Source organism: Strongylocentrotus purpuratus, unplaced genomic scaffold, assembly GCF_000002235.5.
Source record: "Strongylocentrotus purpuratus isolate Spur 01 unplaced genomic scaffold, Spur_5.0 spur5_scaffold_6, whole genome shotgun sequence".
Classification (NCBI taxonomy): domain Eukaryota; kingdom Metazoa; phylum Echinodermata; class Echinoidea; order Camarodonta; family Strongylocentrotidae; genus Strongylocentrotus; species Strongylocentrotus purpuratus.
In genome coordinates, this window is record NW_022145612.1 from 45,744,985 (window position 1) to 45,760,050 (window position 15,066).

The following is a 15,066-nucleotide window of genomic DNA, read 5'->3' on the forward strand; positions in this document are numbered from 1 at the left end:
TAGTGCGAGTCTTCGGGCTGGTGAGGACGCACCGGACAAATAGCGGGATATTTTGCAAACCAGCCCAAGATATCTTGGGATGATTATCTCGACCAAATATCCTGCTAATTGCAACTTCGGGGTGATGAAGACGCAAAATAACTGGATAGTTGGCATTCGGATAGTTAAAATAGCAGGTTATTTGGCAATCTCGTGCTGATGGGGACAGGCCTAGGTACTCAATAGGAGAGGATGGAGTGTCCTTGAGAAATAAGAGTTATCATTCAGGATGCATTGAAGACCGCCTTGTTGATGTTTTTCGTTTGATTGTTGATGTGTTTAGCTTGATTGATGCATAGTATCTGCTTATCCTCATGAATACATATTAGATTCAGGGAAAAGTTACATTGGTCTGATTCTGCAATAACATCATGACTCACAAGCTGGAGAGGTATAATAGGCATGTAAGAGAACAATTTGGTCATTATATTTCAGAATAATGATAATAATGGTTATAACAATTGATAATAATAATACAAATAATAATAATACAATTATAATGATAACGATGACAATGATGACGATGATGATGATGATGATGATGATGATGATGATGATGATGATGATAATGATGATAAACCCTGGTTTTAAGACTAAGAATTCTTTTCCACACAAAGTGTGCACTATCTCCACTCTATTATCACCATGGCTTTATTGAGCAGAAAACAGAAGTAAAATACCATAAAATAGTGAATAACATATATAAACATATGGTATGCCTTTAGTCAAATTCATTAGTTCAATTTCATGATATCAAAACCTTGAAAATGTTTTGAGATGACAGAAGGAAAGGCATGCTGCCATATTTTCTGAATTACAGAGATAGTGTGACATATTGGATGATTTGTAGACATGGAATGAATAAGGGTACCTGCTGTGACAATTGAATTCTAGGTCAGCATATATCACAGCATGAGAGATATCATATATAGAGTAGTCTACGCGATCAGACTCGAATTAAAGGATTTAAAGGAAAATGGAAATGAAATTTAGAAATGTTTCAAAATGTCAAGGATTATCATATGTCTGCATGTATGCTATTTCTGAAACTATAATTACCATTGTCTTTATACTGTTTTTTGACAGATGAAGGTTTCGTGCTAGGTTATTCATTAATAATTTGTTACATCACCATTTTCCCATTTGAATATTCAGTATGTGTTCATGGTTCCAAGACTAGTATATTTCTTTTCATTCAGAATTGAGATTTTGATGGCTGTTTGTGCAATCTTTCTAAAACATGACTGAGAATGCTATTTTCATTTCGGATATTACCTGTTTTAAATGTAAAGTCTATTTATTTCTCAAATATTTGTTTTCTTTCAACTTGTGACTGAATAAAATATGTCAGGAATCACTTTCCTTGTTTGATTTGTAAAGTGATATCAGTATGAATTATAAACTGTTTAAATGCAGAGAGTAGAATCTAAACCAACAAATTCCCCCTTTTAAAGCAAATGGATTTTCCTATTTGCATTTTACAATAAGTTCCTCGTACACAATGCATGATTTCATAACTTTATTGAATCATATTTGCATGGTTACCAGGTTCTCACCTACGTCTACATATCAGGAAACAAAGGAATATGCCGATGATGAGTCTGTAGGAGGAAGATGAAGTGCACTGTGATGTCATAGATTATCCCGGTTACCTAGCAACCCCTCATCACTCCATCCATCCCTTCAATGGATATTAGGATGGGGGCACTCGGTTGCTTGACACCAAGACTCCTGAAGTCATCTCACACAATGACGAGGATGGTGCTCTTACTCCTCCTGGTGTGCGTTATGGGCGGGGCTGGCTCGGTCTCCATCACCGTGGGAACGTACAACATCTGGAATGTCATGTTCAACTGGGATGTCCGCAAGCACCACATTGCTGAAATGGTAAGACAAATTTCCAGCAAGTAAATTTTGAAGAATTTTCTTTTAATTTTTGTATACTGTATATAAACATTTTTTTTTTAGGGGGCTGGGGGGTGGGGGAGTCTTGTAAGTTATGAGATAGACAATTTTTACATGATATATGGGAGCCAGGGGTGCTAGGAACCCTCCCCCCTTTTTTTGTTTCAATTTTTTTTTAGTTGTTTGTCCGAGATCCTCCTGTAGAGGGTGCTGTAAAATATGCTTTATGTGTGCTTTTTAAGCAAATTTTTAAGGGAAAAGACACCCTAAAACATGAGCCCCCTCCCTATCCTCCTATTAGTCGCTTGTCACTGTTGAACAGTTTTGTAGTAACTAGGCACCCCTCCAAACCACCAGGTTATTAAGAAGATCTCTCAGTTTAGTTAAAGGGATCCGGTAACTTTGTCTCAGATTCTGAAACAAAATTCTGGATTTAGCTCATGATGCAATGATAATTATAAACCTTTAGGTCAGTCAGGAACCCCATGACTTTTACAAGCCGATCGCCTGCCTGATTATCAAGATATTTATGATTGGAATTACAAATTTTGAAAACCGTTCGCCTGACGGTTTTCATACTACTACAGTCTATTGGGGAAAACGAGTATGGTAAAACCGGTCACTCAAAGATTTTTACTTTTTTGAGGCACTTCTTGATCATTTTGAAGCACAGTTTTTTTAAGGCTTCAATATTACACCATATCACAGACACTGATAACACGTAGGGCCGTGTATCTCAGATTTAACATTGTTACACGATCTCTTTAAACAGAAATGAAGCAAATTCTTTTAAATGAGCTCTGAATGGCTATCCTTTTGGTGTACACACATGCAGTGGTGTAGACATTTGAAGAAAAGAAATTGATGGTATATATGATTCTTTTTCTTTCTCTGTGGATGACCGTGAGCCATTCTGTTGGCTGAGAACCTAGCTGTCTTCCTCTAACTCCCTGATGTACAAATATACAGAGATGAATGATTTGGCCTAGATAGATAAGAGCTTTTTATTTAGTTTGACATTCCCCTTATGAATGAACATCCTGCGTAAAATGCTCCCATTAAAATGAGCTGAAAAATGCTTCCATTAAAATGAGCTGAAAAATGCATCCATTAAAATGAGCTGAAAAATGCATCCATTGAAATGAGCTGAAAAATGCTTCCATTAAAATGTGCTGAGAATTCTTTCATCTAGGAGCTTCTTTTCATACGAAAATGAGACATTTCCATTCTGAAACTCTTATTACCCTATAAGATAGAATTTGATTTTGATATAACATACAGTTTCCATAAACCCCTGCTAAACTTAACTCAGGCACAGTATTCAACTGGGTACATGTTAGGAAAACATTGAATACAGTCATGTTAATCCCAGCTGCATCTCAGTGAAACTTCTGCCAATATAGCTTATAATGTACAAGGTCCCTCACAACCGCAAAATTGCTCTTGACTTTGTTATTTTCGGGATCACCTGCTATCAATTTTCCATGCTTAGTACAACGAGGCACTAAAAGATATCCCTGCGAACTGTTTTCCGAAATGATATTTCTTGAGAGTTGGAGGTTTCGACCCCCGGGGACTGTGGGTTGCTGCTTAGCTATTGTCATAGATATCATATAATGCCCGAGGCTGTTGGAGGAGTGCGTTCGACTCTCGTTAGCTGATTGAAGTGATGATAATTGGCTTCTCGAGGATTCTTACGGTGATCTTCGGTTGTGGGGAGTGATGTTTAGGTCCTTGGTGATGATGCAAGAGAAGTCTAGGTTAGACAGAACACTAGGTCACTGCCTTCCTCTCGGGTTTATCAAGATCTGTGATTGAAAGTGGAAATCTGTGTGTGTGCGTGTGATCTGTTTGTTTTGTCAGACATGTTCTTGTATTCTATTTTAGTCTTTTCCTAAGTGACAGTCTTAAGGATGGACATTTTTATTTGATCGATATCTCTTTGATGAGTAAATTGAAAACATGCTCATCATATTATGTTACTTCACGATTCAAAGGGAGTGATTTCTTTATGTTAAAACAATTCTTTTGTTCCTTTTAGCAACTAAATATACAAGGAGATGGACAGGAGGCGGGGGGGGGGGGGGGGGGGAGGGAGAGTGAGAGAGAGAAAAGAAAAACGGCAAATGGGAGGAAGGGAGGGAGAGAGAGAGAGAGAGAGAGAGAGAGAGAGAGAGAGGAGGGACTCGAGGGAGGCAGGCAGGCAGGAGGCAGGGTGGGAGGCAGGGAGAATAAAAAAAAAAGTGAGAAAAGAATAAAAGATAGTAGGAGAAATTGGAGAGAGGATAGATCCAGAGAGTTTAAGAAACTAGAAAACTATTTGCAATTCTGTCTTTAGGACAGATCTTTTTTTGTTTCTATCAAAAGGATCTATATATAAAAAAATGTCAACTGCCAAAAATATAAGAGAGATCTCCTTTTTATCACATCATTTTGTGCATGTGTGCAAAAAGATATGGCATTGCTTGATATGATTATAGCTGCTATTGTTAAATCCCTTCATAACTTGCATTATCTGTTGTTGTAATGTGTACATCTGCCATTAATCAAACAGTACTGGTCCAAACTTCCTCATTCAATTTCCTTTATTCAAGCATTGCCTGGCTGTCTGCCCTTTAGTAAAAAGAGAAAGAGTATTATATATTTATGTGTTAGCTATCTCTGTCACACCTCTCCTGTAGTCCTAATTGAGTCAGTAGATCTGTAAAATATCATGAAATATGACCTACTTTCTTTTATACTCGCTGGGTTTTATATGCTCAATAGCGAGAATTGACAATCTATGATGAGTACATGATAATGGTTTCGGTCACAATTTGATGAAAATGTTTCTATACGTGGTGCTTCTATAGTTGTCTAGGACCAAAATAAACAGTCGGCTGTCTTCACTTACATGTAAGTTAAAGAGCTTGAGACAAGATATTTGGAATTATTTTCCTTCCATTTTGGTGTTGTGGGATTTATGAATTCTATCTACATGTATCTCTTGGATTGTCAACACGAAGCATGCGATTTTGTGATGATGCATGCATTCCAGACCAAAATTTTAAGGGGTTGAATGCAGTCCTTACAGATGTATCCAAAAATTACAAATCGATTTGATAGGAACTTATATATAATGTGATCACTATGACCTTTTACCAACATTATCCACTACCTTTAAAATAATTTGTATTACTCCAAGCTTCCGTACATGCTTCCTCTCTCCCACAACATAGCTTGGCATTATGCCTTTCATGTGGTCGTGGGCTATTTTGTAGCAAAAGTTTATATCACATCTACGGAAATTATCCCAGAAAGCTTTGGTAGTGCTGCTATAGGGGGCAGGGGTATGTGCCCCTAATCAAAAGGTGTAAAAGAAGAAAGAAAAAATGAAAAGATAGAAAGTAGGGGGAGGTTAAGGCAGTATAAAAAAGAAGATGATTGCACCCCCCCCCCCCCCCATTTCACACTCAGTCCACTCGATGACCCTTTTCTTTTGCATTTCATTCACCTAGTGAGACCCCCAACATGACCCCCCCCCCCCCCCAACATGACACTCAGTGCCCCCTCATTCGTTGGACCCATGCTACGCCTCTAAATATCTTATTAACTGTCTTGTTCTCTTGCTTTAGAAACTGACAACACTTTTATTTGCCAGTTATAGCCATGGGTGTATTGTACGTAATGACTAAATCACAGTAAATCAAACAACAGTCCTCACTTTTATATCCTCGAAAGAACATCAAGGATACGAAGATCTTTAATAAGTGTCAAGCATGTTCCATGTTCTTCCGACCATTAACATTAATGTGACAATCTTATAATTTGTTTGAGAGCTCATCTTCCTGTCCTACTTGTTTTCTGTGCAGTGTGGTTTGGCATGCTGCCTACAATGTACAGACATTTATTAGGCAGAGAAAAAGAACACTGAGGCCTTGAAATCATTCAATCCTTTTTCAAGAATCACTATGTTTATGAAAAAAATTGTATTCATAGTTATCGAGGTAATAGTTTGCTAGATGCTGGAAAACGAAATTTGAAGACGCAATATTACAATAAAAAACTGGTGCCAAACTTGTAAGGGAGAGTTTCAGTTTCATATCAGTTGTTATCTAAGATTTTTGTTTTTGATGCTATGTTGTATTAAGTATGTGTTAAAGGTACTATGTCCCATTTGCAGGCCAAAAAAATGAAAAGGTTAAATTCCAATGGCATTTGAAAGATAATACTAAATTAAAACTCCCCTTAAAAAAAGGGGGCTTGAAAATGTCTTTAAGTGGGAAAATAATGACTATTAGTTGTCAAATCGACTTAGGAGCTATAGGGCCAATAAGTAATAGTCTTGATTTTCAGACCATTGTACCGCATGGTCGTACGTTTTATGCTGTGCGAAGATTCAATCAGTTTAATTTTGGCCATTACAAGAAGTGGGTTATTGATGTAGACAAATCCTTTACAGCTCATTTTATGTATGTTATTACCAAAGAAGAAAAAAAGCCAGTCAGTCACTCAATACTGACGTTAGTGTCTGACAGTGAAGTCTAGCAAGTAAACGGGTTTCATTGCATAATTTGAATATTAGGACACTGATAACGTTTAAATTTCACATATAGGACATACATGACATATTCATAATTCCTGCAAAGTTCTACAGAATTTGAGGTTGACTGCAAAAGGGACATAGTACCTTTAAAGTATATGTTAATGCCCCTTGAACAGCTGGCTGTTGGCAGACAGCGTATGTATGGTGATGTAAAGAGGAAGGTGAGAAATTAAACAAAAAGATTGGAGAAGGAGAAGGAGTGGAAGGAGAAGAAAGAAAGATAGAGGAGATCAAAAGGGAGAAGGTAGAAAGTCATGAATTTGATGAACAAATTTGTAAAGAGATAGATTCAATGGAAGCAAAAGAGAAATAAACTAAACACAGGTTCCAATATTGAGGGGATATGATTCAAGATCATTAGGAATATTATAGGAGGAGGAGGAGGAGGGGGAAGAGGAGGATGTACATAAGTTGAGAGGAATCTCTTGCATTGACCTACCGTAACCTCCATTACTTCTGTTACCTCATGAGTGAATGCAATAAGGAAACCTGGTCTTGTGAAATAGTGTGAGAGCAGTGAAATGGAGAAAGAATATCTTTAGCAGAGTAGCGAGGTTGTGATTTGGAGTGAGGAGAAGGAGGAGGAAGAGGAGGATTTAAGTTCGAGTGGTTGTCATGGCAACATCCAGCCTCTACCTCGTGGCCTAGAAAATGACTGCTGGATATTCCTTCCTCATGAGACTGAGAGAATGTAGCAAGTGACAACCCTTTGAGGAATTCGTAAAATATGACTTAATCTGCACAGTGATGTTATGAGTCATGAATAGTTGGCAATAAGGAGGTAAAGAAAAGGAGGTTTAACAAAGAATAAAGGGATTATATGAATGTGGTACTGTAGCCATATCTACCTTGAGTCTTTGACTGATCGGTATAATGAGTACAGGTTTTTACAATATATGGCAGGCGAGAGAAATAGTTCTATACAAATAAAAAAGAGGGAAGGAAAAGAGGAATTGCAGTGTTACAAGGAAATCTGAAATCAAATAGTCACCAAATATAGGAGATAAGGATCCAATAAAGAACACATTAAAAGAAAAAAGAAGATAGGTGGAAAAAAGACATGCATGTAGAAAGACGCCAAGTATGGTACTTGATAGTTAAAAAGGCCATCAAGGTTATCAACTCCACATAAACAGATTTGAAGAAAGAAAGGAAGCTATAGGGAGGACAAAGTCAATTCTATAAGCATGTATTTCAAGGTATATGTTTTGTTTCTTGTCATCTACAGGCCTGATAATTACCCGATTTTTTTCCCGATTTTTTTTTTCTTCTTTTTTTCTTCCCGATTTTCCAGAGTTTCCCTAATTTTTTTCTAGTTTTACCGATTTTTCCCAAATGTTCTTACTCAAATTGGGGAGAATAATTTTTTCCCCCTGAAACCCTTTTTTTTAAACGCATGGTTGAGGAAAAAAAAAAATTTGTTGGGCTCACTATCACCCCTGCATCTACAATCTGCATAAAATATTAGGATCGCCACTCGTATTAATTGATCTGTTTTTATATATTCTTTTAGATCAAAGTCGATTCTACAATGTATAAGCATGAATTTCAAGGTATATGTTTTGTTCCTTGTCATCTATACAATCTGCATAAAATATTAGGATCACCACTCATATTGATTGATCTGTTTTTATATATGCTTTCAGGCCAAAGTCAATTCTATAAGCATGTATTTCAAGGTATGTGTTTTGTTTCTTGTCGTCTACAATCTGCATAAAATATTAGGATCACTGCGATCTGTATACTTTCAGGTCAAGCTTATCCCATCACGTAAGAAAGGAAGCTATGCGCTCGAGTGATAATGGAGGCGTGTGGAGTGGGAAATCAATTACTTCTGACACTTCCCTTCTCTCTCCCTCTCCCTCTCTGTCAGTCTCTCTCTCTCTCTTTCTCTCTATATCTCCATGCTCTATCTGACTCTCTCTCTCTCTGTTTCTCTCTTTCTCTGTCTCTCTCTCTGACTCTCTCTGACTCTCTCTCTTCTCCCTCCCTTCTCTCTCTCTCTCTCTCTCTCTCTCTCTCTCTCTCTCTTTCTCTGTCTCTCTCTCTCCCTCTCTCTCTTTCTCTCTCTCTTTCTCTCTCTCTCTCTGTATGACGAGCTGATTATATACTGGACACTTTAAATTGTTGTAAGCCTCGTAGTCTTGTTGCTTACTCTACTGATTGCAGATTTGACTTTGATCGCAGGTGATCAGTTGAGAGGTGTAATATGATTTAGATTACACATTAAAAAAACAAAATAATAAGAAAAAAAATCATGTAATATGTGCTTTCAAATCTTGAACATAGCACACATGTAACACTGCACATTTGTATATCCTACCTCTAGTAAATTGTAACTGCATTCCATATAATAGATATTGCAAAATAAAGGGGGAAAAATTGCATACATTGTTGCATGTGAATATGAGTTATTGGGAGAGCACTTGTTTATCACAAACCACAGTTTTTTATATTTCCTATCAGAATTGGATTTTTTTTCCCCTTCAAAATAGGCCCTGCAAGATACCTGCATTATTTATAATACTCTTTGGCAACAGCACATTATTTCTTGTATAAATAGCCAGGAATATAGTGGCACACATTTATAATTAATTATTAAAGACAAAGCAAAATTAAAACACTTAATCTTAAAATGAAAAAATGGGAGCAAGGTTTTCAGGGTAGTGCTCACTTAACCCTCTTTCAAACAAGGCTATGTTAAAATATGAAAGATAAGCAGATGTCATTATATATTCACTGTTGAAGGGTGTGCCCTTGTATTTGATATTCAGAGATCAAACAGAAGGAACATCATTTGGCTTTCAACCCTGGTTCAAGTTTGTTTCACTCGGGAAGCACAGTTGCCATATGATTTCCATTATGCTATTTTGTATTTGACACACATTCGGAAAGAGAAATATTGTTTCATGATTATGCTGGTATTCAGTTTCTATGTTTTTATTTTTAATTTTTATTGAAATTTGACTGTATGTTACATTAAATATCTACCTTTTGAAAATACATTTTTTACCAAATCTGCCTGAAATTTGATGGGAAGCAAGATTAGTTGTTGCTAGACGTGACAATGGTTTTGGAATTCTTTGAAATTACTCATTTTGAAATAACTCCTTTAAAGCTTATCTGTACTAGTTTACAGGAGGGATTAGACAGCCTTGCAAGGTCACTGGACAGGTGGTTTTCTCATCAGCTCAGCGCTCAGTTAACATAAGAAAAAGAGAATCATGGGGGACCAATGGTCACTGATTAGGCATTGTTTGTTATATAGAGGGCGCAAGAAGCTACAAGTAGTGCAGTGGGCCTTTAATGGAATATGATATTAAAAATTATAAGGGTTATTCATACTGCGTTGGGGGTAGAGTTATTTATTTTTTTAATATTGATAAGAAGCATATTGCCTACAGTATTCTCTTTTTACGACACAAAGACCTTTTTCATATTAACCAATTGCCTATGGGAATTGGATGGCTCCTGTATTAAGCCTATGGGAATGAGAGAATTCAGGAGTCAACAGGTTAACTTTCAGAGATGTGTTACACTTTTCATTCTAAGCAATATACATGTACATAAATAATTCAGTGACTTTCACAACCACAACCACATCAATCTGGTAAGTGCTACCTTTGAAATGGAGGAAGCCTTTCCTGGAGAAAGCCACACTTATTAGTAGGCCTGTCTTCATTAGCTCGAGTTTGCCAAATAGCCTTCTATTTCTGATTCGGGAAATTAGCCCGAAGTTACAAATTGCATCTTCATGAGTTGGAAACTCGAGCTCGAAAAATTAGCTCGAGAAATTTGCTCAGTGTCTTCGGGCTGGAAGACGCACTGGACAAATAGCGGGCTATTTTGCAAACTAGCGCAAGATATCTTGGGAAGATTCCCCGAGCAAATAGCCCGCTATGTGCGTCTTCACCTGCCAAATATCCCGCTATTTCGTGATCGGGCTTATTTCCTGAATAAAAAATAGCAGGCTATTTGGCAAACTTGAGCTGATGAAGACAGGCCTATTGACCATTTTTTCTTTCACATGAAATGCATGCATTTCCTGTAGCGAGCCACACTTATTGGCATTTTATACTTACACGAGAAGTGCATGCACTAAGGAATATTTGCTTGTGGCGATATAGATGACCTATATACAATCAATCTAGTAGAACCAGGTTGCACCTTGACAAATTAATAATTTAATAAAAAAACTCTTGCAAAATGCAGAAGCTCTGTGCAGTAGTTTCAACTTGTGTATGATATGAAGGTTTTGGCTCGTGTGAAAAGCATCAATCAAAATTTCAGAGGGAGAGTTCAAACACTTTGGAAGACTTTATTTCCATCATTTCTTTGAGAGACTAAATTTTGCATGTACTTTAGGTATTTCAGGCATGGTATTTTTCCTAAGTGTGTTTGAAAAAAGCAAAAATAGTTACAAAGAGGAGCTACAATGAAACTTTAATCATCTAGTTTCAAAAATTCCCAGCTTGTTTCTCAAATATTTAAAAATTGAATTGATTTATGCACACATGAATAATATCTAAGGAAGGGCATTTATTAAACAAAATGTATATATTTTTTGCAAGTAAGTATCCTAGGAAGAAGTATCCTTGAGAAGTGGAAGTGAATAGATAGCTACAGAAAGTCAGGGTAATTGGTGAGAAACAATGTTTATAGTTTATAATTGAGTATGGAGATATCCTAATTGCAGGAAAAAAAATCCTTGTCATTTGAAGTTTGCAGGTATTAATCAAATCTACTGACAGAATGAGGGGTGGCGTTGGAGGGAGGGAGGAAGTGGGTGTGTGTGTGAGGGGGAGGGGGTAGTTCCCAAAACACTCCTCTAGCAATACCATGTTGCAGATGAATCGGTATGAAGGCTTGTTCACATATACTACGGCAAACTGTGATTGGGTGGATGCGTTAGGTTAAACCATACTTTAGCGTACTGCTCTGTACATTTTTTAAATCTCATAGCACACAGGGTATGTGAGGATGTAATGACAAATGTCGTGCACAGCTACCTTTTCCATCTTTGCTTGCCATTTATTCAGTAGGCCTATAAAAAAAACGCCATGATTTAATACAGCATATGAGAACAAAGCCCTAAAGAGCAGGCTCTACACATATACGCATAGAATTGAACATCCTGAGCAGTGAGTAAATGGTCAGTGTTTTAATGTCTTCTGAAATACAAGACTATCCAAGCCAGCTAGCTCTCCAGTAATCCCAGGTCAACTGAATGAAGGTGTGGAGAATGGGTTTGATTTATTGGGCTGTCACTGCTAATCAAGAATTTTAATGGAGAAACGAGCTGTGATCCTAACGAGCTGGGATCCTAACGAGCTGGGATCCTAACGAGCAAAGACTTGGAAGTGTGACACCTTGATTACCAGTGGTTTAGATGGACTGTTAAAGGATGCAAAATTGTTTCATGACCTGACATCTTCATTGAAAAATGTGGTAAATGCCGGCCAGAAAAGTTAAACCTGCTACAGTGACACAAGAACTGCAAGAATTGTAACGGAGAAACTGAGCCATGATCCAAGCGACAAGTATACCATATTAGAAGTGTTAGACATGCACTTGGTTACTGGTGAATTCGAATGTTAAGTTATGAGAAATTGGTTTCTTTTTTTTAGAACTGCATCAAAACAATGTGATAAATGCTAAAATAAGAATTGCTGTACCAATCAAAGTATGAATATATGCCTCTGTCCTTGACAACCTGCTAGAATGGTCTTTCAAAACTGACCTGGATATATCAGTCAAAATCATCCACCCTTGCAATAATCTTCGCTTATTACCAGGGAAGAGAATCTCAGGTTAATTTTTAAAAATTGAAAATCTAGGATATTGCAGTATAATTGATGCATATCAACGTGAATAGAATTAGGATACAATCTATTCTTATTGAGGTTACGTGTGGACTGATATTGAAAGAGGTACGTGTATTAGAGCTACAGTGCGTCCCAGAAAAAACGAAACCGAGAATTATTGATGTTTTATCATAACTTAATCACAATTACAAATGCACCTGTTTACAGCCAGAAGGGCATTAACTTTGATGTTTAAATATTGAAGTGAATGCCTTTTTGGCTCTCAGCTGATGATATACTGAACTTTTTATCAACGGGTGGTTTAATATTTGAGTACAGGGCTTGCCCGGATTTGTTCGCTCATGATACATTCTCAGTCGGGTATAGGGATACCCAAATTTGATTAACTGTTCGAGAAGATATTCTTAAACTTATTGGTTGGTCGCTATAACAGTTTGTGGTCCTATATGCTCCAGCAACCATGTTGCTTGGTAGGACAAACATTATGGATTGCCCTACCTAGCAACACATAATGTATGCAATTGGCATTCTGACTACCGGTATTGAAATTCACTTATTTGTAACAGGTGAATGAAATCATTTGCAATGAGGCGCTTAACAAAGATTTATGCATAAAATTTGATTACATTATGAAAATGGCCTATTGCTCTGCAGGCCATGTCATACAACAACTGAGTTTAAAATTCAACCATGGACCAAACACTACCCTATCCTCACTCTAAACCTAAGCCAAGACCATTTTGCAAACCCTAACCCTACATGTATATCTTTGACATATAATATACAAAAGATCCTAGAGCAAATGTTGCCAGTTTGAAAGCTAATGGATATATGCTCTGAAAAGTGGGTGATTATGATTATAACTAAGTATTGGAAAATCATTGTCTGGCATAACTTGGAGTTTCTACTTTACCCCAAATTTATTGTATAAATGATTCTGAAATACTCTCTTTGTAAATTCTGTTAAATAATCTCTAGTCATGAAAACTGTGTATGTGTGATACATGAGACAGCAAGTGCTACATGTAGTTTAGCTCGAAAATAATATTTGACTTCACCTCTGCAATAATACCCTTTGTTGATATATTATTTTCCCTCAGGGCGATGCGCTTCAATACCAAATATTATCCCTTGATGGAAATATAATTCCTTTGGCAGTCTGACAAGTGTTTCATTACACTGCTCTGTACCGAATAACTGCTTATTAATAGCCAGCAGGCTTACTCAATTTGATCTGGTTAGAACTACAATGGCATTAACTCTTATACTTTAACACAGAGTTAAGACCCTTATTGCTCTGAACAGACAATATTCAATAGCATTCACTCGTTGAGGCAAGAATTCTCACATTGCTTGTGACACGAATGTACAGTCTGATGCCATGGCAACCCTATTATAATGTTTTCACTTTATACAAACCTAATGTTATGAAAACCAATCCATAGATACGTGCGTGTGAATGAAGTCAATACATTGTTGTTCCTTCTACAAAACTGGAGCTTTTATTTTTTTAAAGCATTCCTGTATTAATGTTAGACATTCATCAAGGAAAGGGTAATATTTTTTACATTATGTGTGCATTCGCAAATATATTGATTAGTTTGTAATCAATGGATATTGTGCCATTAAAAAATCAATTTCAACTCAAGGTAAATTTTAGTTACATATGACTCAATATCAGTCACAAAGTTTGTTATTTCCTGATTTTAAAGGATACAGTAGTTATCATGGGAGGGAGGTTACAGATTCAAAACTGTACTGGAATATGGTTTTGAAATATTGAATTCCAATCATAAATATCTTGATAATCATATAGGCGATTTGCATGTAAAATTTGTAGGATTCCTGACTGACCTAAAGGTTTATAATTATGATTGCGGCATGAGATAAATCATTGATTTTATTTTGGATCTGAGGCTAAGTTACCCCTTCCCTTTAAAGTATTTGCCTATCTCATGAAAGAGGTTGTTATGAATGAAAGATGATTCATTTTGTTAAATTTAGCAAGAATTGCTTGTCAGTAGAAAAAAAACCTAAGTGATATCTGAGTACAACAGGATTTAATTTAGATATTAATGCTTTAAAGATATATCACAACCTTACAAGAAATAGATATCATCAAAATAAAGTGAACTGCACAAAATGCCCCGTATTTTTAACATGATAAAAAAAAAGATTTTTTACAGATAATAAACAAATATTTGGAAAAAGTAAACAAATACAAATGCCCAAAACAAACAAACAGACAAAAATTGCATGAAACCAGACTACATTTCCCATTAAGTATGGATGGATGTATGTTACAAATGATAATGAATTTAAGGCTAATTCGTAAAAAGAGGTATATGAAAAGGAGTTCTGGTACTAAAGACTATATGTATAACAAGGAAAATTGCTTTAAAAAAAAAAAAACAGAGTTGAGATATCATTTTGAACGTTATTTTCTTCCAGATCAGAGCCGCAAACCTTGATGTCATTGGGTTCCAGGAGGTGAGGGCAGACGAAGACCCCAGCCTCCCCAATCGGCGACGTCGAACCCAGGTCGATGAACTCCAGGAGCTGTTGCTACCCGAGTACAAGTGGTCTACCTTCCAGCTGGGTCATGACATGCATTCACCAAGAGATGGCGCCCTTCAAGAATGGCAGCATGAAGGTATGATCCTGGCATAGTTGTGTTTTGTGTGGCAGTGGAATAAGTCTTTTGTAAGGGTT

At 36.7% G+C, this 15,066-nt stretch overlaps 1 protein-coding gene across 2 annotated transcripts in view; it reads left to right on the forward strand.

Annotated features, from left to right (window-relative positions):
• The window catches only part of LOC115918299, a 49,249-nt gene that overhangs the window by 13,368 nt on the left and 20,815 nt on the right, over nt 1-15,066 (forward strand). For both annotated transcript variants that reach the window (XM_030972721.1, XM_030972722.1), the window contains 2 exons: nt 1,588-1,926; nt 14,806-15,007. In XM_030972721.1, the coding sequence (XP_030828581.1) occupies nt 1,726-1,926; nt 14,806-15,007 (403 nt within the window). In that variant the 5' untranslated portion in view covers nt 1,588-1,725. The remainder of the gene's footprint in view (nt 1-1,587; nt 1,927-14,805; nt 15,008-15,066) is intronic.